This window comes from Festucalex cinctus, chromosome 16 (assembly GCF_051991245.1).
Source record: "Festucalex cinctus isolate MCC-2025b chromosome 16, RoL_Fcin_1.0, whole genome shotgun sequence".
NCBI lineage: Eukaryota > Metazoa > Chordata > Actinopteri > Syngnathiformes > Syngnathidae > Festucalex > Festucalex cinctus.
Window position 1 is genome coordinate 11,916,395 of NC_135426.1, and position 27,445 is coordinate 11,943,839.

Below are 27,445 nucleotides of genomic sequence, written 5' to 3' on the forward strand. Positions count from 1 at the left end.
TGAAAAAATGCATGCTTGGAAATTTTATATAAATATTTTATATTTATCTACATTTGATTTTATATTCATCCATCCATTTTCTTGACCGCTTCCTCCTCACAAAGGTCGCAGAGATTTATTTAAATGTTATTTTACACATACACGCATGAGGTGCAACGTAATCGATTAGCAAAATAATAGCTAATTATTTTTGAGAATCGATTAATTATCCGTTTAGAAGAGACATAACTTGTGCAAATTCTTGTTATTTCAGCCTCTCAACAGTAAATATTCTCAGATTTCTGTCGTCCTTCATGAAAGCAGACTGATTTTGTTTGTGTGTTTTTCAAAATAAGACATTTGCAAACAACTGCATTAGTCAAGTCATCTGTATTTCATATCTGCTGTCACAATCAAATGTTTTTAGAATCGATTAATCTATCCATCATTCAATCGACTAATCTGATTCATTTTAAAGTGTATTACAAAAGCTTTTTTGACTTGATTACTGTTTATTAACCAGTGTTGATTTCGTACTTTATAATCAGTTTTTGTTTTTTTTAAAGGGGGTATTGATGTTGTACTATCTTGTTTGTCAAAGTAAAAACAAAAGTCTTATTTCATGATGTACTCCAGAAATCAGTGAACAATTACTGCTGATATCAAACGATTTGGACAATTTTGAATAAAAAATGGCGCCAAATGATTACTCAATTATTAAAATAGTTGTCGATTAATTTGATAATCGTTTACTTGTCGATTAATCAACTTTGACAGCTCTAAACTTAACTCTAAATTTACTTTGAAAACAAACATTTTTTGCCGATTTTCTGACTGACGTTACGGACCAAACCCTCAAACTGAAACATGCATGTCTTTTTCTGCACTGTCTATTTGAAATATCCAGTTTTTTTCAATAAAGAGATGAAAAATAAAACTTTTTTTTTTTTTTAGAAAATAAGATTAATCAATTATTAAAATAATAATTGTTGCAAACTAATGTAAATATACAGTACAATAAATTACATTGGTGCAGTCTAGTTAAGTAATTCAAACCCAAAAACGTATAAATATGGTTTTTAATACTTTGTCCTTCACTACCAAAAACGTATTTATACGTTTTTTATGTTTTTTCCTATGATAGAGCACACAGAAGGCTTTGATGCAGCTTCCGACCTGAAGAGGTAGCTTAAAGTAAGGGCAGTTATGACAACAACAAAAAAGGCCAGCAGGTGGCAGCAGAGTATAAGAGATCAACCAGGGCCATGTTCAAACGAGCATAATGATTAAACTTAGTTATATTCTAATGCTTGTTGCTGCAAAACGGAAACAAGATACAAATACACTTTTTTTTTTAACTTATAGAAAGGATAGACTAATCTATCTTTTGGTAGTTTCTATGTCTTTTTTTTTTCGGGGGCAATGACTTGTTGATGCTTGTCATATTTTGACCGAATCATGCCACAGACTGTTTGAACACAAAAGAAATTTCAACATCTCCGTTGTTCATTTGGATTCTTTTCCACTATTTGGTCCAATCAAAATTGGAATTGAATTACATTTGTATGGGCCAGGGGGGACATTTATCTGTACATCAGCTGTTATAACAATCAATTTCCCTTCCGTTCTTTACTTCGATGAATCTTGCGCTCAATTCTAATTATGCGGGCACACACCTGAGTATCTGTGTGTGTATCACACGGACTGACGTGCACGCGTGTTTTTGAAGGCTATAGATTCGATTGTAAGGAGAGAAACGACAGCGATTGGAACAAGACATGGCATTGTGTGTATAGTGTGCGTGGGGCCAGTCAGTTCACACACATACACACAACAGAGCTGAATGCAAGAGATTCAAGACACATTTTATACGAGACGCGACGAACCAAACACACACAAAGACACCCTCCCTCTCTTTCCACACATCACACTGCTGTTTCTGCTTTGCCGCGGAGGTTGTTGCCAAGGCTCGGAATGAGCCACTTGATTGGTCGAGCGGGCTCATCAGTGTGCTAACTCGCCAGTGGGATTGGCTGCTCCCATAAAGGAAGCTCCTCAAGATGCTTTCGCCATCTCATTATCACAACATGCTGCTCATGCGATTTAATTAGCCCGGACTTCAAATTAGCACATCTTTTGGAGGTAAAATGGAAAAACAAGGCAGATGAACCGCACTTCATCATACTATTGAGGATTCTAGATAGACTCATGGTGATGAGATGGACTGTAAAACCGTGAGTGATATAATCACGGATGCGCTTCCACAGCGGCCTTTTCACCGTCTGCACTTGATATCTGTTGATAAACAAGGCAAAAACATGTCCTCGGCCTCAAGGTGAGCACGCTTGCCAGGGTAGCAGGCCGCTGGCTGCGTGCGAGCCCGAGCGCTGCAATGCATGCGCTGAATTAAACAAGGTCACTCGGCGCAGGATGTGCACGCACACACATGCATGCGGGGCGGTCACGTGAGAAACAAGGAAAAAGGGTAGGTCTGCAAACAACTACATGCTAACGCTGCAGCACACTTCACGAGGGTTGATTTGTGAGGCCCCATGGATGTACAATCAAAGATGTACAACTATAGTATAGCATTAGTCTAAATATGCTACTTGAATTTGGCTGTGGAAAAGTGCACAAATTACTTGAGATTTCTCCAACAAGCATCAAGCACATAAAACTGGAAGTAAAACTACCTCTTGTCCGTGTCTGTCCAATTACAAGTTTAGCTGTAGGATTTAGGCTGTAACAAAAAAGTAAATAAAATTGAGTTAACTGATGTTTTGTTTTTTAAGAATTTAAAGACTTATAGAATTTAAATTCATTTCCATAGTTAATGTTTGAATTTTGACAGTGACTAAACTATATATATATATATATATATATATATATATATATATATATATATTATATATAGTAAAAATAAATCTAAAATAAAAACATGGATAAAAACGGATGAAGTAAAGCCAAACATAATATTACCCCCGGTGTGAACCCCACCCAAATTATTGTCACTGTATACTAGGGATGTAATGATATCCAAACGTCACGATACGATATTATCACTATATGAAGCTCACTATACGATAATTATCACGATATTGTGGCCAGGTTGGTGATATTTAAAAAAGGTCACAATAATGTAAAAAAAAAAAGAATGAGCTCATACTAAAAAACAATTACGTTCCCCTTCATCTGACAATTAGTGTAGATTTTAAACATATAAGGGCCAAAACATGCCTTGTGAAAATTAAACTGCACTAAAAACTAGCCACCAGAGGGTGCTGGAACTGCACAAATGGAAATCAACCTGATTTTTTTTTCTGTGAACATGACGACGACTATATTGTGGCAGTTTTAATATTGCGATATCACGCTTATCGTTACATCCCTACTGTATACCCGCCGCTCATTTTACATTTACTCAGGGTTCAAATGTACGGCATCATCATTTTTGTTTATCATGTTATTTACAAGCAACACAAAGTAGGGTTTAATGAAAACATTTTTTTGTGACCTTACTGGAATAGGAAAGGTTCAAACTCAGGGTCAGGAATCTGGTTCACTTTTTGGCAGGCCACGTCGCTATGGCAACCTGGGCTGAGAAGCTCTGTGAGAGATTTATATTATCTGAGACTAGATTCCCTTGTCTTTGTTCCTTCAATCTGGCAATTCTAGGCCGACGAGCGACCTTTTAAAAATGGACATATTAATTTTAAATACATTTTATACTGATCTTCACTCTTCCTGGCGCTTGAAGACATAACAGTAACACAGCGCCTGTGAAGGGGGCTTGAGAAGGGCTTATGTAAAAATGATATGAAATGATAATGACAAAGAATACGTCAAATCGTAGCACTTCAAGGCCTTCTGTGACCTCATTGGATCTCCAGATTAACGGTAAATAGAATTGGTTATGAGGCTGTCTGAAAAGATATAATATGGGGCCTGAGGTTTAGGTAGCTGTAGCTCCACCTGAATAAAAATATCATGCAATATAAACTATAATATGTAACCAAATGACAAAGGAGCGACAGTTGACATTGACTGTTTGTGTAAAAAAAAAAAAAAAAAAAGAAAAAAAAAGAAGATAAGTGGCAAATTTCCAGTTTTTGTTGTCAACAAAGAACAATAAATAAAGTTTTCTGAAACGGAATCTAAATGCCTTCGCCATGAATCACGCAACTTGTCTCTCAGGCGCGCCACTTTTCTCTACACAGAATTTCACGACGGCTTTGTCTCCGCGTAAGGTGTCTCGGCTGCCAGTAATCTCGGTGATAAATTCTCGTCTTTCACAACAATAAACCCCGGCCCCCGGCGGAGAGATAAAAACGCCGGCGATCGTCTCAATCGGAACGCGGGTTGGATTCCACGCAAGGATGCTTCTTGCCTGTCTGGGTGTGTTGTGACGCACGGGAGATGAAGATGAAGTGTTTTTGATTATTTAAAGCAGTTTGTAAGGTACAAACTCATTTGCATAACAACTATATTGTGCTGTTTGTTGTTTATAAACAGTTAGCCTACTTTACATTCAATTCTTTAGTCTCACTCAACTGGGACTGTTTTGGGGGGGGGGGTCCAGTTTCATGCAAATGAGCCCCAATTTGCCCCGCCCACCCCAGAGTGGCCATTTTTTTTTGTTACCGTGGCGATTTATATTATGACAGTGTTTACACAGTCACTTGAAAATGTTGGATCTTGGAGAAGGCATAGCGACAGCAAAAGCGCAATTCTCTCGTTTTTATTTTCTACCTAGCAACCAAAGTTGAGCAATGGAAGCCATTTTAGCCTTCAGCATGTGATGAACACACACTGATGTATTTATCAGCTGTCGTTTTAGCTTTTACTCCATTCCCAGTGACCGATACCGATACCCACAATATGAAATGTACAGCGGCTTGAATCTGCATGTAGGGAAATAAGGCCAGTGGTTCGTTTCACAGCTCATTAGGCAGTGATGATACATGCCGAAACTCACTGGAGCCTTTAAAGACTAACAAGCAGCTCGTGTCACAACAACGTAACACATGCAAACATTTCACAATGATGACATTGTGACTTCTTGTCAAAGCATAAGGAATATAAAGGAAGCGTTCTGGGGGGGAAAAAAAATACTCTATAAGAAGAACCTTTGCTGACCCTGCTTTACTGCTGCTGTTACCATGGTAACTGTGCAGCGCTAACCTGGCGGACGCAACAGCTCTGAATGTGCCAGTGATGATAAACGACACTTTCATTACAGAGTAGATTTATAGAATATGAAGAGTGGCATTGCTATGTCACAGAGCAAGTATTCTATTATTTTGCAGTCTAAGTACTTTATAGTGTGTGGATAAAAATATAAATAAATCTCATCATTCAAATAAAACAATTACATAAAAAAAAGATTGATGGAAATTGGCAAAAAGCACAAATTTAGATAATATAAAAATTACAATGAATTGGAAACTTCAAAAACTTTGAAATAATACTAATTAAAGAAAAAAAAAAAAACGCAGGTTAACACTGTCAGACATTTCTTCGCCTTGAGTGACAAGAGGCAAACTGTGCCTCTTGGAAGAGTCTCTATGACAACAGCTCTCGACAAATCAGCATGTAAAAAAAGCCTGACTCTCACTCGCCCTCTCTCTCGCTCATACCGACCCTCTGCAGAAAGGTGGCGCCGTTCGGGAGCCATTATAAATAACAAGCTCATTGCATATTCCCTCACAATGGGTGTCAGTGTCAACTGTATGCACTGTCACTTCCTTTCCATCTATTAACCTCTGGACAGGTGGTCTACAACCTGAGCCCCCCAGCAGCACCACCTCACTATTGATGCTCTCTAATTAGTCTTTAGCTTCACTTTGATCCCCCAGCTTGTTATTCACCGCCTTGACTTCTTTGCCCTTTGCAAATAGCAAAATCATTCCTTCCCACGCTGTGATTTACAGTTATCGTCGGCAAGGTAATTTGGAGATGAAAATGAGCCGGGACAGGAAGGATAGCTCCGGTCTGTAACTCATCTCACCTCCTCCTCCTACATATGAAATTCATAACTCAATTCTTTGTGTCCACTGACCACGGAGCTTCAACGATAAGCGTCGGAACGTGAGGCTCAATTAAATCGATCGCAACCGCGGACAGATGGCTGTTGGATAACAGTTGAAACTCTTGAGCCAGACACACAATCACATCAAAACACACACACACACACACACAAAAAAAGTTGCAAATGAATGTCTGCTTAGCCGTAAAAGATGAATCATAGATTGCAAATGAAAATTTTAAAATCCCAGTTAAACGGAAGCACAGCAATAAAAAGCTCAAAAAGGGATTTTGTCAATACTGTTGTTTTTGTGATCTGGTTTTATACGCAACGTGCCTTTATAGTACTTCCTGTTCACGCTACTTTACTTTAAACTCCTCAGATAGCTCCAAAAAAGTGGACATTGGCCTCAGGACATGTGGAAAGCAAACACGAGCACACCTTGGAAGTGCCCGACTTCGTTATAATGTCCTTCTTCGCAGAGGATAAAGAATTAAAGCCTGTGATTATCGCTATGTTATCTGACTATGTGCTACTACATTGTTTGTGATCACATACTCAATCCTGAAAGGGTAACAACACCACCAGATAATAACACTGGCCAGGAAAAAAACAAAAAACAAAACAAAACAAAACATGATGTGTAATGACTGCCGTCATTCATGAAGAATACTGTTTGAAAAGATGAATGATGAGGACACCAATGTCAAAATTAGTTATCAGTTAATTTTTAAAAACAAAAATACGGAATTGCTCAAAAACTACAGCCAATTCAGAAAAATCAATTGTCGGAGTCAGTGACATCAAATACCCTAAACCTGTTCAAATTTTAGTTGGCAACCCTATCAGCTGATTACAAAAAAAATTAGAAAATGGAGAAAAAAAAACTTGTTTTGGACCCTTAATGTTTAGAACAACAAAGTTAGAACGTTTAAGAGTTTTACAATATTTTGTCCCTAAGGGGGAGGCGAGAAAAAAAAAAGGGCAAAAATCAGCCCATTATTTTTGCTGATTTTTGTTTATAGTATATATAATATACTGAGTATATATATAATATATATATTGAGTATATATATTTGGGCAATGTTTGAATGTCACATGTTGTCTTTTGTTGTAATGTATTAAAAAATAAAAAAAAACAAATAAAAAAAAAATTCAGCAAATTTGAAAGTGCTAATATTGTCTGTTTAATCAGCAGGCCTTCGTTCCAATAAAACCAAACAAAATCAAAAAGGCCTTGATCAGGTAGAGTGCTAATGTCCTTTTAACAGCAACTATAGTTGAATTACAGCCTTTACTATTCAATGAAATCCCGCTTGTGTGCATGCGTGTGTGTGATGCCGACGAGCAGCCTGCCAATACAACCATCAATATGTGTTCATCTAATAAATGCACACATTTTGCAAAATAAAATTGAGTTTGGCTGACAGTCGCCAGCAGAGCCATATTGGATACTATTGATTGCCCGCTGAAGGAAGGGGGGGGGTTCGCCGGTTTGGGGATGAGATGTGATCACAGCCAGTCCGGACGCGACTCAGCAGAGTTTCGCTCTGCACGCGCCACTTAACCTTGAATCGCTCCTACCGGGAGCGCCCTTGGGAAGGGGGAGGGGAAGCTTCGGGATGGGATTTGAGCAGTGTTGGTTGGGAAGGTCGTGCAGGAGGAAGTGTGCAGAGCGGGAAAAGGAATGCCAGAAAGGTCACTCGGGAAAAATGATGAAGTCATCTGGATTAGATTTTGTGTGGCCGCAGTGTGGACGAGAGCTGGCGACATGCCCGCACCTGCAGCCAAGCATCAGTACTTAATCACTTGTGTGGATACACGCGCAATCTTAATCAATAGTGAGGGCTCGGGAATTTATAGAGGCTCTTAAAACATGCACTTGAAGAGAGAATTCATGAACAAATACAGTGGAATTTTGATATGGAAAAATTGGTGGGGGGAAAAAAATTCCAAAAAAAAAGGATTTAATATGGTTATTGACACCTAGGGTTACCAAATGTCCTGTTTTAGCCGGCACGCCCCGCATTTTGGGCTAAATTGTTATGTCCCGTACGGGACCTCAAAAGTCCCGTAAAATAATCTAAATTCTTACACGAAATGCAGCAAACGGAATCTTTGCCATTTTTGTACCACGGCTGCTCCCGTAGGTTGACAAGTGACAAAGAAGTTGCCCGTAGCCAATTAAATGAGTCGCTGGGTGTGACGTTATGTGGAGATCTTGCAAGGTAAGAGAGGTAACGAGAGAGAGAGAGAGAGAGAGAGAGAGAGAGAGAGAGAGAGAGAGAGAGAGAGAGAGAGAGAGAGAGCAAGAGAAATAGAGAGAGAGAGAGAGAGAGAGAGCAAGAGAAATATATATAGAGAGAGAGAGAGAGAGACAGAGAGAGAGAGAGAGAGAGAGAGAGAGAGAGAGAGAGAGAGAGACAGACAGACAGACAGACAGACAGACAGACACTTCCTGGTTTCGTCACAGAAAATAAGATTTTTTTTTGTGTTTTGGGGGAAGGCTTGAACGGATTAAATGCGTTTACATTCGTTTCAAAACAAAATTAGGCATCAGAGCTTACATTGTGGTTGTCTAGGCAACAGCTGTCTCATCATACATCAGATATAAGAAAGGGAGAGTTGGCAAAAATGTGCCTAATGTATCAAGAAAACAGAAAAACAAGTAAGACTGAAGAAACTATTACACCCACCAACATGTCATTGTTCTGTATTGTCGTCGACATGTCTGACAGACAGAATCACTTTGTAAAAGGAAAAAAAAAAAAAAAAAACGCTAATCGTTGCCAAGAGTGCTGAGTCTGACGCTTCCTCGAGGGCTTGCATCCACTAAAGCACTGATGCAACAAATAGGCAATGTACTCCCCGATGGCTCCTGGACATCTCCGGCAACCTCTGTGGAGATGTGCTTTTTAAAAGCAAAATGTAAGACAAGCATGCAGCACTCATCATCACAACATCAATAGCAAGACTTGTATAAAAAGTTATGGACTCTCGCGGCTTCATGTACCGGATATGTGTTTTGGCCTTATATCCAATCTCTCTTTTGAACAACCGTTCGACCAGTGGTTATTAACCTGGGTTCAACGGAACCCCCCAGCGGTTCGTGAGTCAGTCTGAAAGGGTTTGGCGGAGGTCAAGAATCACATTCGACTCGTATGATTCGTGATGATATGACTTGTGACTGTTGTGAAGGTACGCCGTGTGATTTCTTTATTATTGTAATTGTGTCATGCTACCAAAAAAAAGTGGGCTGACGAATATGTGCAATATGAGTTTACGTGTAATGGAACGTATGGTGTTCCATAGGGTTCAATTCTGCGGCCTCTGCTGGTTCATTTCCTAAATCATCTGTTATATTTCAATAAAGAAGTGTTTGGAGAAACTGGTAGAGTTCATTACCTCCAACAAGGTACCCTGACTGTCCTTTGCATGAATTAGTGTGACTTATTTTGAGTTGGCGCGGTTCAATCAGTGTTATTTTGACAGTTAGCTATGGTGGCCGACCACGCAGCAACTCGCGGGTTGAATGTAGATTAGTAGCGATATTGATGGGTTCACAATGAGAATGTAGGGCTGGTCTCATGGCAACAGGAAGATGGTTTGAGAAAAAAAAAAAAGTTTCAAATGTGGAAATGGAGTCGAGCGAGAAGCCACTCGGTCATGCTGTCATAAGCTTCCATTACAAAGACCGCCCGGCACGTCCACACATATAAATCACCTGGCTAATATGCGGGTAGCATGGTTACTGACCACAGGGCCTTCTCGGCTCCAAAGCAGCACTCCACTTACACAGAAACACCTTACGCCGTCCTGCGGTCCAGTTGACCCCAAAGCAATTTCAGCCCCACGCTTGCGAGTACAAGCATTATTCCGAAGCGTGATGGAAATGAATGTCGGTGTGCTCGGTGCGACAAGGATAATGCTTAACTTTGCTACAACTACTTTCTGGGTCAGGTGTTTGCCTCCCAGAGGCTGCTCCACTGCCCACGTACAATATATGCGTGCTGACGGGTAGGATACTTTCATGGTTACCGGTAGTTATTTCCTTGTGACTTTTGTTGTTTAATTTCAGTTTGTTTTTAGAGAAGGTTAGTTAGCTTTTTTTGTTTTAGAAAATGCTTCCTTTTAGCTTAGTTTTTTTTTTTTTTTTAATATATGGCGTATTTGTCAAGTGCAACATAAAAAACGGTTACTAAGTAATGTGTACTAAAGTAAACTACATTTCCCAAATGACTGTTTATCGGCCAGGGCCGATAATCTGTGCTGATGCAGCGCATTTTGACGAACACCGTTATCGTCCTTTTTGATAGCCGATAATGGATCAATAGAAAACTGTTAGCTTCAGGGTACTACTTATGTTTAAATTTTCTCTGCAGAGATTTCGGAAAGCTTTACAGACTGTGGAAAACATTTTTTAAGACCTGTTGATGCCCCTGGGAGCTCCCAGAACTACTACTTGGAATTTTAAAGTTAGCCCGTGTACCTTTGTTGTTTCCTATTGTATGTTAGCATTAACTTAGCGGAGGCTATGCAGTTGAACATTTACTAGCGTTATCTGCCAAACTGTTGTTGTGTTCTGCCACTGTATATGGTTGACCCCAAGAGCGACCAGAACTTCTTAGAATTTTAAGGTATTGTCTAGATATTTAATAGCCCGTGTGCCTATGGTGTTTCCTGTATATTAGCATTAAGTTAGAGGAGGCTATGCAGTTGAAGAGCATTCATTAATGTTATCTTCCAAACTGCTATTTCTTGTGTTCTTCCACTGTATATGGTTAAATGTCCAATTGTACGTTAATCCATTGATATCGTATTGCCTCCATTCATTATCAGCAGATAATGAGGTTCCTGGCAGCAGTGCCTTGCTGGCAATTGTCATGCATGGAAATAAGATGCAAGTTCTGGATGAGGCAACTGTACGTGGTGGGGTGGGGAAGCGATGTTGAATCAGGGGAAACTGTCAGCAATCAGCAGAGGGGAACGATAAACACTTGGCCTGTGGTGGTATTGATAGGGAAATGTGATCATTTAGGCGTAGTTCTACGTTAATTAATCACCGTGTTTTAAGGCAGCACGGGCTGTTTTGACATGGGCAGTGTACGAATTAATCACCGTGTTTTAAGGCAGCACGGGATGTTTTGACATGGGCAGTGTACGTGTCCAAAACACGCAAATTAAATACAGTCCAGCAGTGGTGAGGACCATGTCTGCGAGTGCAAGCTGTTTTAATTAGCACTGTGAGAGTTGCTCGGTCACTGTATGTGTGTGTATGTAACATCTGGAAGGGCATAGCCACACAGCGTAGGAATGAATAAATAAGAATGGGAACATAAGATTTTTTAAGTCATTTTGCCGCTGATGCACTCCGCAGAGAACGCATCACTGCTGTGTCCAACTCCGCTCGGAGACGATCAATACAAAGCTTTTATTCCACATCGTGGCTAGCCGCAAGAACCAAGTAGCAGCATCACCCACCCCCACCCCTTTCTCCTTCCACCTCCACCTCCACCCGGGGGTGATAAAAGTCAGTCCCTGATGTCGCACCTCCAATCTTCAGGCCACAAGTAAACATCATTGATGAGTAAATAAAGAAAAGATGAAGGGTGGAGGACCCCGTAGGCAAACGTCTGTCTCGCCGGGTTGAAATTCGGATTTCATTTATCTTGCACTGATTAGAAGATAAATAACAATAAAAAAAGATGTCAACCTGACCTGGGGTGACAAACAGGCGTCGTATGTCCCAATTGTGCAGCCGTGTTCATGACAAGCCAACGGCGGGAGATTGCGGCAAACTTGCCACAATATTAGAAACATAAACTCTATTTGTGTCGTGAGGTAGGCTTTTATTGTCTCTTCAAAATGAATAATGTTGCAACTTGCATAAGGCAAGGCAATATTTGTAGCTCGTATACACATACAGTAGGCTTCATATTACAGGTCAAAGCGTTGTGTTCTTGTCTTGTCCTGCCCATCTCCATGCAGCTCAAAATAACTACCGCTGTTTTCTTAAGATGGAACCCAATGAAAACAGCAGGGGCCCCAGAAATGAACCCTGTGGAACACCATACGTTTCATTATAGGATACAAATTAGTTGGGTGTGCCCTGAGACCAACTCATCAAACCCTTGAGATTCAATCAAACCTAGGGTAAGAAACACTGCCATAGGAAACGATTAAAACTCAAATTGTCAATTTAGCACTGCCTGTCACGTATGTTTCAAATTTTGTCGCAATCGGATAAAACTATTTGACAAGTTCGTCCAAAGAAAGAAAATGACAACAAAAATGTCTGTGTACTTTTAGGACTTAAAAATAACACATTTACAATAATAGTGTTTTGTTTTTGTTTTGTTTTTGTTTTTTTGCTACTTTGAGCTTGACAGGACGGCCCAATTAAAATATAATTACAATTGAGCTGTCCTCACATGCTTCTAATTCCTTTTCATTCTGTCTTGTTTGCGCCTTTTCCTCAGTCGGAGCCCGCTTCAAGGCTGCAATCAAACAAGCTCTTGATGGACCCCCTGGGGTCTTACTGACAACGCGCACGGAATCACACACGCAAACACAGTAAATGGAGGAATATGACGACACACAGCTGGCTGAAATCATGTGGAATAAATCAAATCATGGCATACGTTTGGTCCCTGTCAAGTCAACCTCTCAATACTGGAGCTTGCTTGTTTTCCAGGAAGTAAACATATAAAAGTCCCGACTAGTCGCTGCCTGAGTGCCTTGTTGTGTCACGGTTGAGAAGACACCTCCGTTAACACTGTGTCGCTGTCTGACAGGCAGCAGATAGTTCAGCTCGTGCTTGTATGTATGTGAGTCATGCATAGGGAGGTTTTTGTTTGGAGACAATGTATTGAGAGGGACCGCCGGCAGCTGACAGACGAAGTACGTCGTCAGTCTAAATTGATAGTAAGAAGGTTCGGTAAATAGTAAGTAGTGTAGGTGGAAGTTTTTGCAGGGTGTTCATATTTGTGTCAAGAATACATGGTACAATAGTCAGCAGTCACTGGCAACCCACAGTCGTTCAGTTGAAGTTTTACAAACAAAAAAGAAACAATTGATAAAATGATCTCTATTCACAAAGGCCACAAATACGACTGAAAACACTGTTAACTCATTCACTCCCAGCCATTTTCACAGAAGCAATCCCGTTCACTCCCGGCTGTTTTACTGAATTTTGACTGATTTTGCAAGGCCCACAGAATATTGTGTTCAATTGCTATAAAAGCAGGGCACCTATCAAAAGAAAGATTAGTGTCTCTTCTTTTATCAGAAAAAAAGTAGGTTGTTTCCGGTTTGCAGCAATTAGCATTAGAAGAGATCTAAGTTTTATCAGTTTTCACAAATCTATTTAAAATTCTAAGTAATTTAGCTTTTTTTTCTAGATGGCCCTGGTTGATCTCCTGTGCTTTGCTGCCACCTGCTGGCCGTTTGTGTAATAACTACGATTTCTGCAACCGTTCTTTGCAGTTGAGAGGCTGCATCAAAGCTTTCTGTATGCTCTAGCATAAAAAAAACACAAAAAAACAACAACGTATAAATACGTCTTTGGGACACAAAAAAACGTATTTACACGTTATTGGGAGCAAATGAGTTAATACATGTAACCCAGGTTTTACCAACTGTAGTCCTCGAGGGCTCCCATCCAACATGCTTTGGATGTGTCCCTCCTCCAATGCACCTGATTCAAATTATCACGATCAGGCAGAGTTTGCTGATGAGCTGATCATTTGAGCCAGCTGAAGTGTAAGAGGGTAAACATCTAAACATTGCCGATAGGGTCCGTAGAGGACTGTTTTACATGTTTCCCCTCTTCCAACACACCTGATTCAAATGATCAGGATCATGGTTAAGCTTCTGCAGAGCTGGATGATAAGGTGATCATTTGAATAAAGTATGGTGTAGGAGGGGCATATCAAAAACCTGCAGGATTGGTGCTCTCGAGGACCTCTGATGTAACCAGTAGGGGAAATACACTTCCCCTCTTACAAGAAAGAACAGATGGAATGAAATCACCGATGGTACGTTGTCGAAGCTAAACACACAACCCTTACAATATGTTTTGAAATAGACAAATTAGAAAGACTTATTTTCTGTGCAAAATTCCGGTAAATGACCGTGAGGCTAGTACAGCAAAGCAAAGCACATTTCCCTCTGACTCACGTTAACTCCAGATGCAGAAACACAACGGGAATCTCGCCTCAAGTCGCCGACTGTGACACAGCCGCTAATTAGGAAGCACTCGCATCCCGCAGAGCACGATGTCTTGTTAGTTTTCCATTTACACTTTTAATGCGATCAGGCGAGCTCTTGCCTGGTCTGCCTCACCCATAGCGTGCTTACGATATCTTTGATTAGGGACGACTAATCTATTTACACTGACACCTGTAAGACGACATTTACAGCAGCTATTAACAAGGTAATCTGTACATTTTCAAACTAATTCAGACTTAATTTAACACAGCCAGTGTTCTTTTCCCCCCTTCAAGTCGACTGGGATTAATTGTTATACATGGTCAACGATTCTTTTATATTTTAATAATTTTGACCTTCACTTGAGGCACCACATCTTACAAGTCCTTGTCAAAAGCCTGGAGTTGCAAAACCAGAGTGGTTCACGATACAACCAAGCACCGAAGCCCCACCTGGTTCCGAACTGCCCCCCAAAAAACAGGGTGAGACTCAACCATCTACAAAAACACACACTTCTCAGAAAGGCTTATATAGACAGTAAATCGATCTGATTGGTTGTGGCCAGACGTGGGTAACAGGACTGACATGGAATTATCTGACTGGCTGTTAACTAGATAAAGAGATAAAAGATTCCTGACATCACATAGCTTCTGACATCACATAGCTAAAGACAAGTTGAAACTAGATGCTGGTTACATCAGTTCAAAACAGACATTTGACCTCACGGTCATGACCCAAACATAACCCTTGCATGACAGTAAACATAACCCTTACGTGACCCAAACATAACCCTATCATGCCCTTGCATGACTCAAACATAACCCTGGCATGACCCAGTCATGACATTTTCCATGTTTACCTCCTTCAACACACCTGAACCAAATAATCAGCTAATCAGCAAGCTCTGTAGAAGCCTGACAATGATTCTGATTATTTGATGCAGGCGTGTTGGAGGAGGGAGACATCTACAACAGTCCTCCTATCCTTCATGTTTTATCGGTACTCGTGATACCAGTATCTATTGTGGCTGTTTTACAATCAAGAAACTGCAATTTACAAATGAGAAGAATAGAAAATTCTGATTTTCACAGATTCATATTCAGTAGTTTCAAGTGATTTCAGTGACCGTAGTTGCTTTTTCCTTCTCGGGTCCCAACAATTCAATCCACAAACGCTGCCCTGAATATATACCAAGAAAATGCTTTATTTGGCCATCATTTAAAAGTATTTGGATTACAGCGTTAGGGAATATTGATTTTCAAATAACACCAGTTTTCAATGCCTTTTTGTCAATATCTTATTAAATTCTAGAGACGGCGACATAGCTGTAATACAAAGAGGCTTACCGAGCAATCGACACATCCATCCCTTAGTGATTTAAGGTAATAGCTTTGACATTTCATTGTCGGGGATAGTAGAGGCCTACTGGGCTCAGTAATGCCCTCAGAACATAGGGACAAGACGGTAATCGCTTCCCTCTGGTCTGAGAGGACACGGAAATAAAATCAGGAAATTCAGCATTTATCTTGATGTTCATTTCTAGTACATTTAGCTTAGCTCATGTGTGAAAGAGTAAAACACAAAAAGCCATCCGCTGAGCTCACTCAAGGTTCATTCATAGGCATTAAAAAGCAATTATCACCACAGAACTGAGTCTTCCTTTACCGAGTTCATACACCCTTTGCAATTTTAATGAATGGACCCGCGGTAATGCACCAAATTACTGGAGCAAAACTCGCAAGCGAGAATTGTGTTAAAGGGCATAAAATTGCCCTCCACCCTCGCTTTCGCTTTGCCTTCAGAGAAATGTTCGCTGTCAGATTAAAAAAAGAAAGCCCATAAAAGCACATTTATTTCCTCAAACAACCGCAGTGAAGCGTTGCGTCACTTTGCCGGTATTGGAAGCTAACGCTGCGTGACAAGTGATTAGCCACAGACGACGTGTGCAGCAGTGTGTGTTTGCACACGTGCGCGTGACCGGCTGACTCTGACTCAGCACATCCTCATTGGGCCTCAAGAGGGGGACCGGTGCTTTTTATTACCTAATCCAGTTTGGGAAATGAATCTGGCCCGTAATCTAATATTGTGGTGAATGATTGTTGGCGTATCCACAACTGCACTGTAATGTTTCGCTGCCATTCGCTGAGGTTGCAGCTTATAGGAGATGGAATGAAAAAGCAACCCTCCCTACACATAGAGGACCCCATGTTTAATGTTTATATTATTACTGTACTGAGAAGGAAATTTGTCTATTTTTTCTTAAATTTCCCAAACTAAAAAAAATGTTTCCTTTCGATCAATCCATTGTTGCATGTCTTTATTATGTTTTGTTGTGACATAACTCCAGAGAGGCACTCATTTGAATTATGAAAGACACCAATCACGGAAGAAGCACATAGCTGTATAATTATCTACATTATATACAGTTTAGCTTGGTATTACTAAGGCAACAAAATCGGAATAATTGTGGGCGTATTATTGCCTGTTTCTACCAAACTTTAGTATGCTAATTATATTATTTTTTACTTTACTTGACATTATTATCATTATTATTATTTGCAGTAGCTGGGAGAAAATCTTCATTCTTCTTAGTCGCCATGACGATATGAAAATGAACATCTCAGCGTTTTTGATTGAAACTGACAGCACAGAGTGTGTGGTCTGCTAAGTGGTTATGTCACATATTTCTTAGCAGGCATCATTGGAGGCCACTCCTGTTGCTATAATAAATTCTCCATTGCTGTAGTTTGCGAGGTGTAGTATAACACAGGACCTAATTAAGTCCAAAGTGTAAATAACGTAGCAACAAAAAGGCAAAATAGTATAAAAGAGAACCTGCACAATAGTAAGGCACTAGAAGCAACAATGGGGCAAGAAAATTACCATAAATGGAAAGAAATTACTCAAGAATAATATTATTTCAATAATGGTAAACAAATGAAAAAAAAAATGCCTTGAATCCCATCCTTTTGTTAAACATTTTAACCCACATGGCTTAGCAACATACTGTATTTAAGGTTACCCAAATGTTGGGGTTGAGTCAATTACCCAAAAGACATGACCCAGTGTTTTTTAGAGCGATGTGACTGCATTAATGTCTGTATACACACATACAGTACTGTATGTGCTTAAAGGTGCCCAACTAGTCCCTGGAGTACAATTACGACTGCACCAGTTTAAGACCCTGCCCAGTGTCCAAAACAGCAGGTGGGAACCAAGCCAGTTTGCACCTCCTGAAGCAGCGCAGACACACGTTGCAAAACCAAAACAGGTTGAGGCCGCAGCACCAGTTGGACAGGTGCACCATGGGATAGGTGGCCTTGGGAAAGTGGGTCTTCCAATGCTTGGCCACGTCGCTGCCGGTGGGAAGGTGCAGCGTGTAGTCGCTCCAGCGTTTTGACACGCCGTAGACGGCTGTCACGCTGCGTCCCTTCTCCGACCACTGCGTGTCGCTGTTTGGGTTGCAGTTGAACTCCACCCATTCGGATGTGAAGTCCCCGAGTGCGGGGGCCTCGCCCACCTCTGGGTCGGGCTCGGCGGCGGACAGCTCGGCCGTTTGAACGGCTACGTAGACCCCATCCACCCTACGTACCTCTTTGACCCAGGGGAAGGAGTTTTCCGTGTCCAGGACCAGGATGAGACGTGAGCAGTGGCCTGCATTCTTCTCCTTCCACAACTCCAACAGCTGCCCAAGATGAAAACTCTCTCCTCCTATGAAAACAACAGTGTGGTGCTGTCAATTAATCCGATTCATTTTAATTTTGCATTAAAGTGTATTACAAAAGCATTTTCTTCCTCGATTACTGTTTATTAACCAGTGATTGGTGGTTATTTTGTACTTCATATAGTGATTAAAAAAGCAGGATTGATGTACTATGTTACTGGTTTGGTTATTATTTTCCAATGTAAAAACAGATGTTTGCAGATACAGTGCACCCTCGTTTTCTGCTGAGGTTCGGTTCCAAAAAATACCCGCAATAACTTAAATCCGTAAAGTAGTGAGCTTTATGTTTTACATTTATTATAAATGTTCTGAGGCTCTAAAACCCCTCACTACGGAGTTTATACACTTTTCTCATCAAGGCATTTACATTTTCTCACATTTTTCTCTTGCTTAAACATTCTCTATGTTCAAACCTTCATAAATTTGATAGAATGGGTACATTGCTGTTTCAAAAATGCATGCAAAATTGTACTAAAAAAAAAAAAAATAAAAATCTATGATTCAGCGAGGCCCAAAAAAAGTGAACTGCGTTATAGCGAGGGAACACCATCTTATTTTGATTAAACACAGGAAATAATTCATTTACAATAACAATTACCGGAACTTTCGGACTATAAGTCGCGACTTTTTTCACACGCTTTCAACCGTGCGGCTTATACAATGATGCGGCTAATTTATGCATTTTTTTTTATAACAGCCACCAGGGGCGCTCGAGCAGAAAAGGTAAGAGTGAGACAGGTGCAATATATGTGTTGAGGAAGACGCAAGTTTATTGTACCTTGGCGATTTGTGCATGAATAAAATTAAACAGACCCTCATCATGGAAAATACAAGAAGTCTCAGTCTCAGTGACTTTTACCGGTATGTTATTTTTAACCAGCTCTGTTAGTGCTGTGTTACTACCGTATTGCTGCGGTGTTACTGCCGCGTCACAGGCACTGTTTGGAAAGAAAAGCTAAGGTATATTATTAAACCTTTGAAAACTCTTTGTGTACCGTCTTTCTTTGTAAATATCTCATGTTTCAATGTGGGCACATGCGGCTTATAGTCAGGTGTGTCTTATGTCTGTACAAAATGCTTTTTCCTTTAGAAATGTACTGGGTGCGGCTCATAAACAGGTGCGCTCTATTATTAAAATAGTCGATTAATTTGGCATTCAATTACTTGTCAATTAGTTTTGACAGCTCGACAGCAGTGATAAGTAAATACAGTACAATGTTGCTTGGCCTTACTCACCGGGACACATTATAATACAGTCATGTCGACACAAAAGTAGAAGTAGTTCTATGTCTTTTACCACTACTGTAAGGGACTATCTTGAAGGCCCTCAAAGTGCTTTATCACTGTCTCTTCCTTCACTCACTAATGACACAGCATCAGGAGCAAACTGGGGGTTCAGTAACTTAAACATCACATCGCAACCTTTACGGTTAATGTTGATGAGTTTGCATTTTGGGGGCATAGTTTATAAAATGCATTTTTTTCCCCCCACAAATCCCAAAGGATTAACAGTCGTGGTGTTGGTGGTTCAAGGACATTTCAGCGTGACACTCTTGATGGACAGAATGTCTCTGCGTGGATCAAACCTGTCAACTTCCACTTGCCCGACTGTCCGTCTAACCACGGCAGATGCATAAACTGCACAAACACGGCCGGCTTGAACAGAGTGGGGGCGGCCAAAATGACAGATTTAAAAGCACAGAGTCCGGAGCTGTGTTGCCCTGCCAACAAACGTGCAATCAGTTGCGTGAGTTAAGGGCATGATCTGTAGTGCCATGTAGGTAAATTATTATTGAGGATGCTGACATAAAGACAACTTTCATTATTTTTGCTCAAAGGCAGTGTGTGAAGTTGTCATTAGTGAACATCCGCAACTTTCCCAGAATCCTTCGCTCGGCTTCTGTCCTTCACAGCAATTTCAACTCCTTTGGCTCACTTGTCTGGACTGTGACAAATCAGCCTGTGAATGACTGACGGAGGAGGGAGAAAATGCAAAAGCGGAGTGGGATGAAAATGGCGCTTGCAGGGTGGAGGCAATCTCGATCCAAGTGTGTGGCGTGTGGAGGGGAATAAGTAGATTTTTTATTTATTTTTTGGTCTTCTAAAAAAAAAGGTGCTCAATGGGTATTTATACATTGCGAAGATTTCTATAACAGCATTAAAAATGCATGGGAAAGAGGCATATTAAAACACAATATTGAAGAGACAAAAGAAAAAAAAAAACTCACCAGCTAGCGCCCATGCTCCGCTTTCTTTACGCGTGTGCCCGCTGTAGAAGATCAGGTAGGTGTCGTGGCGCGGCCCGTCCGCCGTCCGCAACTCCAGGAAGTTGCGCAGCTTGGCGTGCAGCGTCTCCAGGCCGACGCCGCTGGCAGAGTAGTCGCAGCCGAACGTCTGGATCATGTGGTGCGAGAAGAGCCGCTGCACGTTGTTCAGCATGCCCGTGGAGCGCAGGTTCAACTGCTGGACCTTCTCCGGGGGCAGCAGGGTGGGCTGGCCGTCAGCACTGAACCGGGAGAAGAGTGGAAAGGAGAGTTGATAGTTTAAAAACACTCAAGTGGCTTTGTGGAGGGTGCGGGGATTGCATCGCCAGCGGGTTGACGACAACCGAGATTGAAAAGCAAAGTTGAGGGCAAAGTAATTTTATGGTTTTAACGTGTGTGTGGATGGCAGCTGTGTGAGCAACATTGGGGGGGGGGACGCACAAGCAAAGTCAAGGCTGGCTGCAAATCACACATTCCACTTCAATCTGCTGGCTTGATGTTATTCATGACCAAACGGTTGCAGGTGATAGCTCAAGCCTTCACTCCAGACATCTGCATAACGGGGGTCGTTATATTACACATGGTGATCCCGACAAGGCCAGGTGAAAGTTGACTTTGCAGTATGAGGGGGTGCTCTTCTGGCCTTTACTCATCAAATGTGCCGTTACATTACAACATTTCTAGGTTTTCTTTTTTTTTTAATTTATTTATATTTACTTATGCTACTTGGAATTGACATTTTCTGTCCTTTAACTCATTCAAAGCCCAAAATGTGTAAATATGATTTTAATGTCTTTTTAATGTTGACCGTCACTCCCAAAAAAACGTATTTATACGGTTTTTTTAATGCATGAGCATATATTGGGTTTTGATGCAGCTTCTGACATGAAGAGGTGGCTTAAAGCAATGGCAGTTATTCCAAGAAACGACCAGCAGGTGGCAGCAGAGTATAAGAAATCAACCATGTTGCAACAAGCCGTTTTTCCCACTGTTTTAAATTGATTTGTGAATAATGATGAACCTTAGCTATATCCTAATGCAAATTTCTGCAAAATGGAAACACATAAACGTGCTTTTTTTCCTGATGAAATAAGAGACTCTAATCTTTCTTTGGGTAGGTTCCATGTTTTTATAACAATTAACAAAAAACTCTGTTGGGCCTTGCAAAATCAGTCAAAATCCAGTAAAACAGCCGGAAGCGAAGGGGTTTGCTTCAGTGAAAATGGTTGCAAGTGTATGAGTTAATGAGTTGTTTCCTGATCTCAGTGCTTCTGTCAGTCAACTACATAAATGATGTAATAAACCACTAACACTCACAAAGACTACAGAATTATTAATCTCTCGAATCATTACATTAGTGTTGGACAATTAATCTATTTTAATGGTGACTTTGACTTTGGCTTCTCAGCATTATCATGAACAAAAAAATTATTAATGTGCCACATGGCTGTCTGGTTGTTCATTCAATAAATACTATGTTTTGGACTCAATGAATAATTGTTCATCGTGATTTCGATATAAATCTAAATATTTGTGATTTTTTTTCTTGCATATTTGCTCAGCCCTATTAAATATTGTCTGAATAGTGCAAAAAAGTGGCGTCCCCATGATAATACTGACTGAATTTCCTATTTATGGTGGGGATGTGAGGTTTTGTTTGACCAGTTTTAGCAGTGATTCAGCTCGGAAACAATTTTTCAAAAAATAGGTTGTTTACTCTCAAACTAAACAAAGAATTACACCTCATGTATTTTAAACACCCACATAAGCTTCCATTCCACTAGCTTAATGCTAATGCTAAATAGCATCCATGCTGTATGCAATGGATTGAAGACAAACAGTGCGCTGCCTTGGCAAGCTCATCTAATCTTTTCTAATCACCCAAAGGAGGAAAGGCTCGTCGTTTGAGATTCACGTTGCATCTTCTCGTCTCTCTCTTTCATCCTCCATCTGACCCCCTCCCTATTGTCAAAACGTTGTCCCTCCTCACTTGCTTTACAGCCTCGCCTTGTGTTTCCTCCCCGCCGTCGCGCCCTCTCGTGTTTTTTATTTATTTTTTCCAACAACCCCTTCTCACCCCGATTGCTATAATCTCCCTGTGGGGCTCTTGTCATTGTGGCAACACGATCCGCAGCCATCAAACTGCCTATTACACACCACTGCATTCTCATCATGCCCCCAGTTGTCCCCGTGGGCCCGGCCGCGTGCCGCCTCGAATGCAGAGAGGCGACGGGACGGGGAGTTTGACGCGGAAAGATTCCAAGCACAGGAGGCACGAGCATCACTGGCTTGTTTGGTGATGTTGATCATTTATATACGACGACGAGCTGCCACGCTTTAGGCGAGGGAGGAGATCATCAAAACTAACTGGCCTATTAAAAAGATGCCGGGCCAGCTGAGAGCAAACTGGGGGAGGCGTTGGGAGTGGTGGCTAATGGCTAACCCCTGCACGACTTAGTATTCTACACGGGGAGCGCCAGAATAATCCCTTTAGGGGCCGAACATTAGCTGCATGTTTATGCATCGTTATTGGCCTATTTATCTAGTTGATTTTGCGTTAACGGAGATGGGAGATCACATTTGCAAAAGCCAGTGAAATGCTCCACCAGCGTGTCAACATTTGTTAACTCGAACTCCTACCTGCAGTACGTGGTGGGGATGACCAGGGCGTAGCCGACGCAGGTTCCCCCAAGACAGCTGCCCAGCTCGTGGAACAGCCCGTGAGCCAACGACTCCAGAGGTAGCACAATCAGCAGCGCGCTGAGAAAAAGACCATTGGCCGGCTGCACGCAGAGAACAGAGCGCCGCAAAGTCACTTCCTTCCATTTGTCACTTGCGCTTTGCGCAGAAGCAATCACAGGCGCTTAATTGGTGGTGACAGTCTGCAAGATAGTTACGCAACACGGGGCCGACTGCAGGATCATGCTCGAAGAGATGCAATTCATGGCACTGTTAGGACTGTCTCAACACGATTAAAAATCCAAAACAAAACACTAAGAATGAAAATTGAGCCGTTCTCCCATCACGTCATCCCATCAACTCTTTTGTGTTGTTGACTTATCACACACAGCCGTGACACAGCACATTTGCTTCAGCATCTCTGAAAGGGGAAGTGGAAAAAGCTAAACCACTTATATAAGACGCTATAAATATCCTATAAATTATAAGGTCTGCTCTCAATTATTGCCCAACCTTGAAGCTTGACGAACAACAGAATTGTGAGAATGTCACAGACGTGATGGCAGAAAAGTCCAAATGGTGGAAGTAAAAACAAACACAAACTTTGGAGTTGTTTCATTATAAGTAAAATCAATTTCATGAGTCACTGGCACGCAGTCTCATTAAGCATTCTCAAGTGGACGTGTTGATTTCACCACATGCCTACTGCTGTTTTGCAAAATGCTGATCAATTCCTAAAAAGTGTAAGTGGCCAAAACTAGAGATAGACCAATGTATGTTTTTTGTTTTCCAGGGCTGATACCGACACTGATTATTAGAAGTCAAGGAGGCTGATAATCGATATTTGGAGCTTATATTCATTTTCAGTAAGAAGGAAAAAAAATTTATATGTTAATTCAGCAATAATGTAACTTTTTTTTTTTTTTTTTTTAAATCGTGACACTAGACATCTTTGTTTTAAAATTCTAACAAAAACACTCATCCATATGGCTTAAAAAGTTATTTGCAAACTTAAAGAACACCGTAGGTCCCTATAGTTTTATATCATTCATAAATATTTTTTCCCCAAATTTTAAAAACAACAGAAATGTTAACCTATGACTGATAATATAAATAAATAGTTGAGGTTATTGGCCATCAGATTTTTCTAAAAGGCCGATGCGATACTTGTTCAGGCCGATAAAATCGGTGATTCCGGTGACAACCGCTAACCAGTGATTCCCAACCACTGTCTCATTAGTGAGCAGAGACAGATTATCGTGCCACGTGAAATGATCCAATTTCATGTTATTGGTCTGAAAATTAGTTATTTACTACAAATAATGTATATTTGCTGCTCATATATCTATCTATGCCAATGATATATTGACAGCCACAAAAATTAAATGCTGCTAGCTGTTACCCTTCACTAAACAGAATTAGTTTAACAGGCCAAGATTTCACTGAAGTAAAAAGTCCTTTTCGGATGAAAAAGTTACGCAGCTGCACGGAAAACCAAAAGCCTGGCCATATTTGGAAGTAAATTTGCCAGTTTGTTCTTCGTCTCCTACCTGCCAGGATACGGCCCCCAAAATGACCGTGGACAGCAGGCTGAAGAGCACCAGCCGCTCGGAAATGAGGCAAAAGTGTCGGATGCCCCTGGAGGCCATGACCTGCTCCAAGCTGCGGCTGCTGGAGCGCTGCGCCCGCCAGGCTTTCTGGCACTCGCTCAGCTTGCTATGGAAGCCCCAGATCGTGATGAGGAGGATGAAATGGCAGATGGACCAGAAGAGGCCAAAGAGGCAGAAGCCCGGGATCACCAAGTACCACAGTTCCAAGTGGCCGAGCTGTGGAAGAGAGAAATCATTCAATCTAAATGCAATGCCTATTATTAAAAGCAGTCCATGTGGATTTTGCAGGCTTTTTTTGTGTATACCAAAGCAAAAGGAGGTGCGATATAATTGAAATGGATTAGTTTTTAACTTGACGTATCAGTACACTTAAAAACCATTACCATTTATATACACACTGCACATGAACAGTGTTGGGGAAACTTTTGGCCAGTTCAAAGTCCTCAAATTCCGTAAATTTATGAAAAAAATATATATAATGCGTCAATGGAACAAATGTCCATCTATCAATTTTATTAACATGTTATGTAAATAAACTAAAGCATACCAACAGATTTAAATGAAGCATAGGTTGTTAATTGCAAATTGAAGCCTCTGCCATTTGAAAATTGCACTGTACTAGAATGTGATGTTGATTTAAATTTGATGAATGTGTTCAGCCCTGATTTTGTCTGACGATTGATTCACATAAAGAATCATGAAAAGTCCTGAACTCATTTGTTGTACCTTAAAAGCAGCCAGGCAGATGAAGGTCAGCTCCAGCAGGCTCAATGGCAGGAGGGACAGCCTCCTCCACATGTTCCCTAAAGTCAGCACGGGCATCCAGCGCTCGGTGGCACCCAGTGCACTGAAGTACACGTCCAACACGGGCTCGCACAGCAGCCTGCCCAGGTAGCACCCTAAAGCGAAGGGGTTGGCCGCGATGCCCAAGGCTTGGAAAAACACCAGCGAGGTGACCAGGGCGAAGCTGACCAGGTTGGGCAAAGCCAGTAGCGACTTCATTCTCAAGTCCACGATGAGAGCGCCCAGAGCCACCACGAGGCCGATGATGGCGAATGACTTGTTGAGAAGCATGGTGGTGCTGGCGATGGCAAACCCCAGCAACTCGAGGAACTCGGTGGACTTCAACAAGATCGGTTTATAGCGGATAGAGCGGCATATTCGCTCCGTGGCGGCCCATACGGCCTTCATGACCACGCTGGCCAAGAGGAGATAGTTGGCAACCACTTCCTTGACATTGGAATCCAAGGCGGGACTGTTGAGGAAGCACAGGAGACCGAGCAGGAAGCCAAACCAGAGATGGAAAAGGCTCAGGCTGGCTTGCTCCATGCCAAAGTAATAGTGGAGGATGCTCGCGATGCCCAGGACGAAAAGACCAAGGATGAAGATGACGAGGATCATCGGCTCGCTCGTCACTTCCCAGCGCAGGTACATACCGATGCACACCGCCACTAGGAGATTGAGGCTTGACAGGTAACCCAGGCAACGTATTGATGTGATCATGTCCACCTCCTTGCGCTCACCGACGGTCAGCTCCTCTTCCTCTTCGTCGTGAGCCATGGCTGACCCAACCGCAGCTGATGGTTTGAATACTAGCAAGTCTTTTGTGTCATAAAATTAAGAAATCACCCCCTGAGGACAAAAGAATACAAAATAAACAGCACAAGTTATATAATTTCTTAAACTTATTTTAAATATATTTATTTTTCGTGACACAACTTCACATGAGATTTGCTGCGAATGCTGAAACTAAAACAACGTGCCAACCACATAAGATAAACACCATATAAGATTATTAAAGAACACTAGTTTTGGAAGTGTTGTACATTTAGACGGCCAGCGTGCTGCTGACATTTTTTTCTGGCTATGTGGCAGTCCAATGGAAGTTAGCTGAATGCTAACTAACGTTAGCATACGCTAAGGCTGATTTGCCGATCGTCCTGAGCTAACTCGCTGCTTTTTATGCAGACAGAGAGAGAAGACACATTGGGACATATGACGGAGTCAACCGCTTCAAGTATTGGAGCTAACCTTTAGACAGTACAACAATATTTATCGTTGAAGTGAAACTTACATGTTGGCGAGGCAACTGTACTTCCGGATTCTAAACTACAGCAAATCGCGAGGGTCAAACAATAAAAGGTTCGCTCTTCCTTAGACCACGGACCGATTTAATTAATTTAATTTAGAAACATATTATTGTTATTATTATTATTATTATTATTATTATTATTATTATTATTAGTAGTAGTAGTAGTAGTAGTAGTAGTAGTAGTAGTAGTAGTAGTAGTAGTAGTAGTAGTAGTACACTAGTAGTAGTAGCTGTAGTAGTAGTAGTAGTAGTATTTTTAACACAGTCGTTTTTATATAAATATTATTTGTTAATAATATATGTTTCTTAAGAAATACAGTACTGACGATGTCTTGCAGGTTATATTAATACTGTGAAATACATTTATTTGACTTTGATTACCATGACATTTGTTTCTCAAACTCTTGTATTTCAAATTGATTATATTATTGCTGGAATGGTTCATCTCAGAAGTATTGACCTCCATTTACAACATATGTATTAATTGATTCCTGGCAGTCTATTGTATTCATTCAGGAACAATTCTTTAGGTTGAACTGCTTCTAGTACATATAGGTGGATGTTTATTTAATTTTATACAATCATATTTCAACCTATATGTGCTGGCACACCATTTTTAAAACCCCTTATCATTAGGGCAATTTTGCCGAAAACGACGAAAAAAGGTACACCAAAAGTAAGTTTGAAGCTGTTCCTAAACCATGTGGATTATCAACATAGTTTTTGTTGTTGTTGTTGTTGTTGTTGTTGTTGTTGGTGGTGGTGGTGGTGGTGGTGGTGGTGGTGGTGGTGGTGGTGGTGATGGTGTTGGTGTTGTTGTTGTTGTTGTTGTTTGAAGACAACCCACAGGTTAAACTTATTTTT

At 41.0% G+C, this 27,445-nt stretch overlaps 1 protein-coding gene across 1 annotated transcript; it reads right to left on the reverse strand.

The window, feature by feature from the left end:
* Window positions 1-16,512: 16,512 nt before the first annotated feature.
* On the reverse strand, window positions 16,513-26,616 carry tmem168a (transmembrane protein 168a). The gene is made up of 6 exons (XM_077500929.1): window positions 26,564-26,616; window positions 25,216-26,121; window positions 24,430-24,705; window positions 22,841-22,983; window positions 20,165-20,442; window positions 16,513-17,923 (listed from the first exon to the last, which is right to left on the reverse strand). Exons 2-6 carry the CDS (start codon window positions 26,047-26,049, stop codon window positions 17,373-17,375), a joined length of 2,082 nt encoding a protein of 693 aa, XP_077357055.1. The 5' UTR covers window positions 26,050-26,121; window positions 26,564-26,616; the 3' UTR covers window positions 16,513-17,372.
* Between the last annotated feature and the right edge of the window lie 829 nt (window positions 26,617-27,445).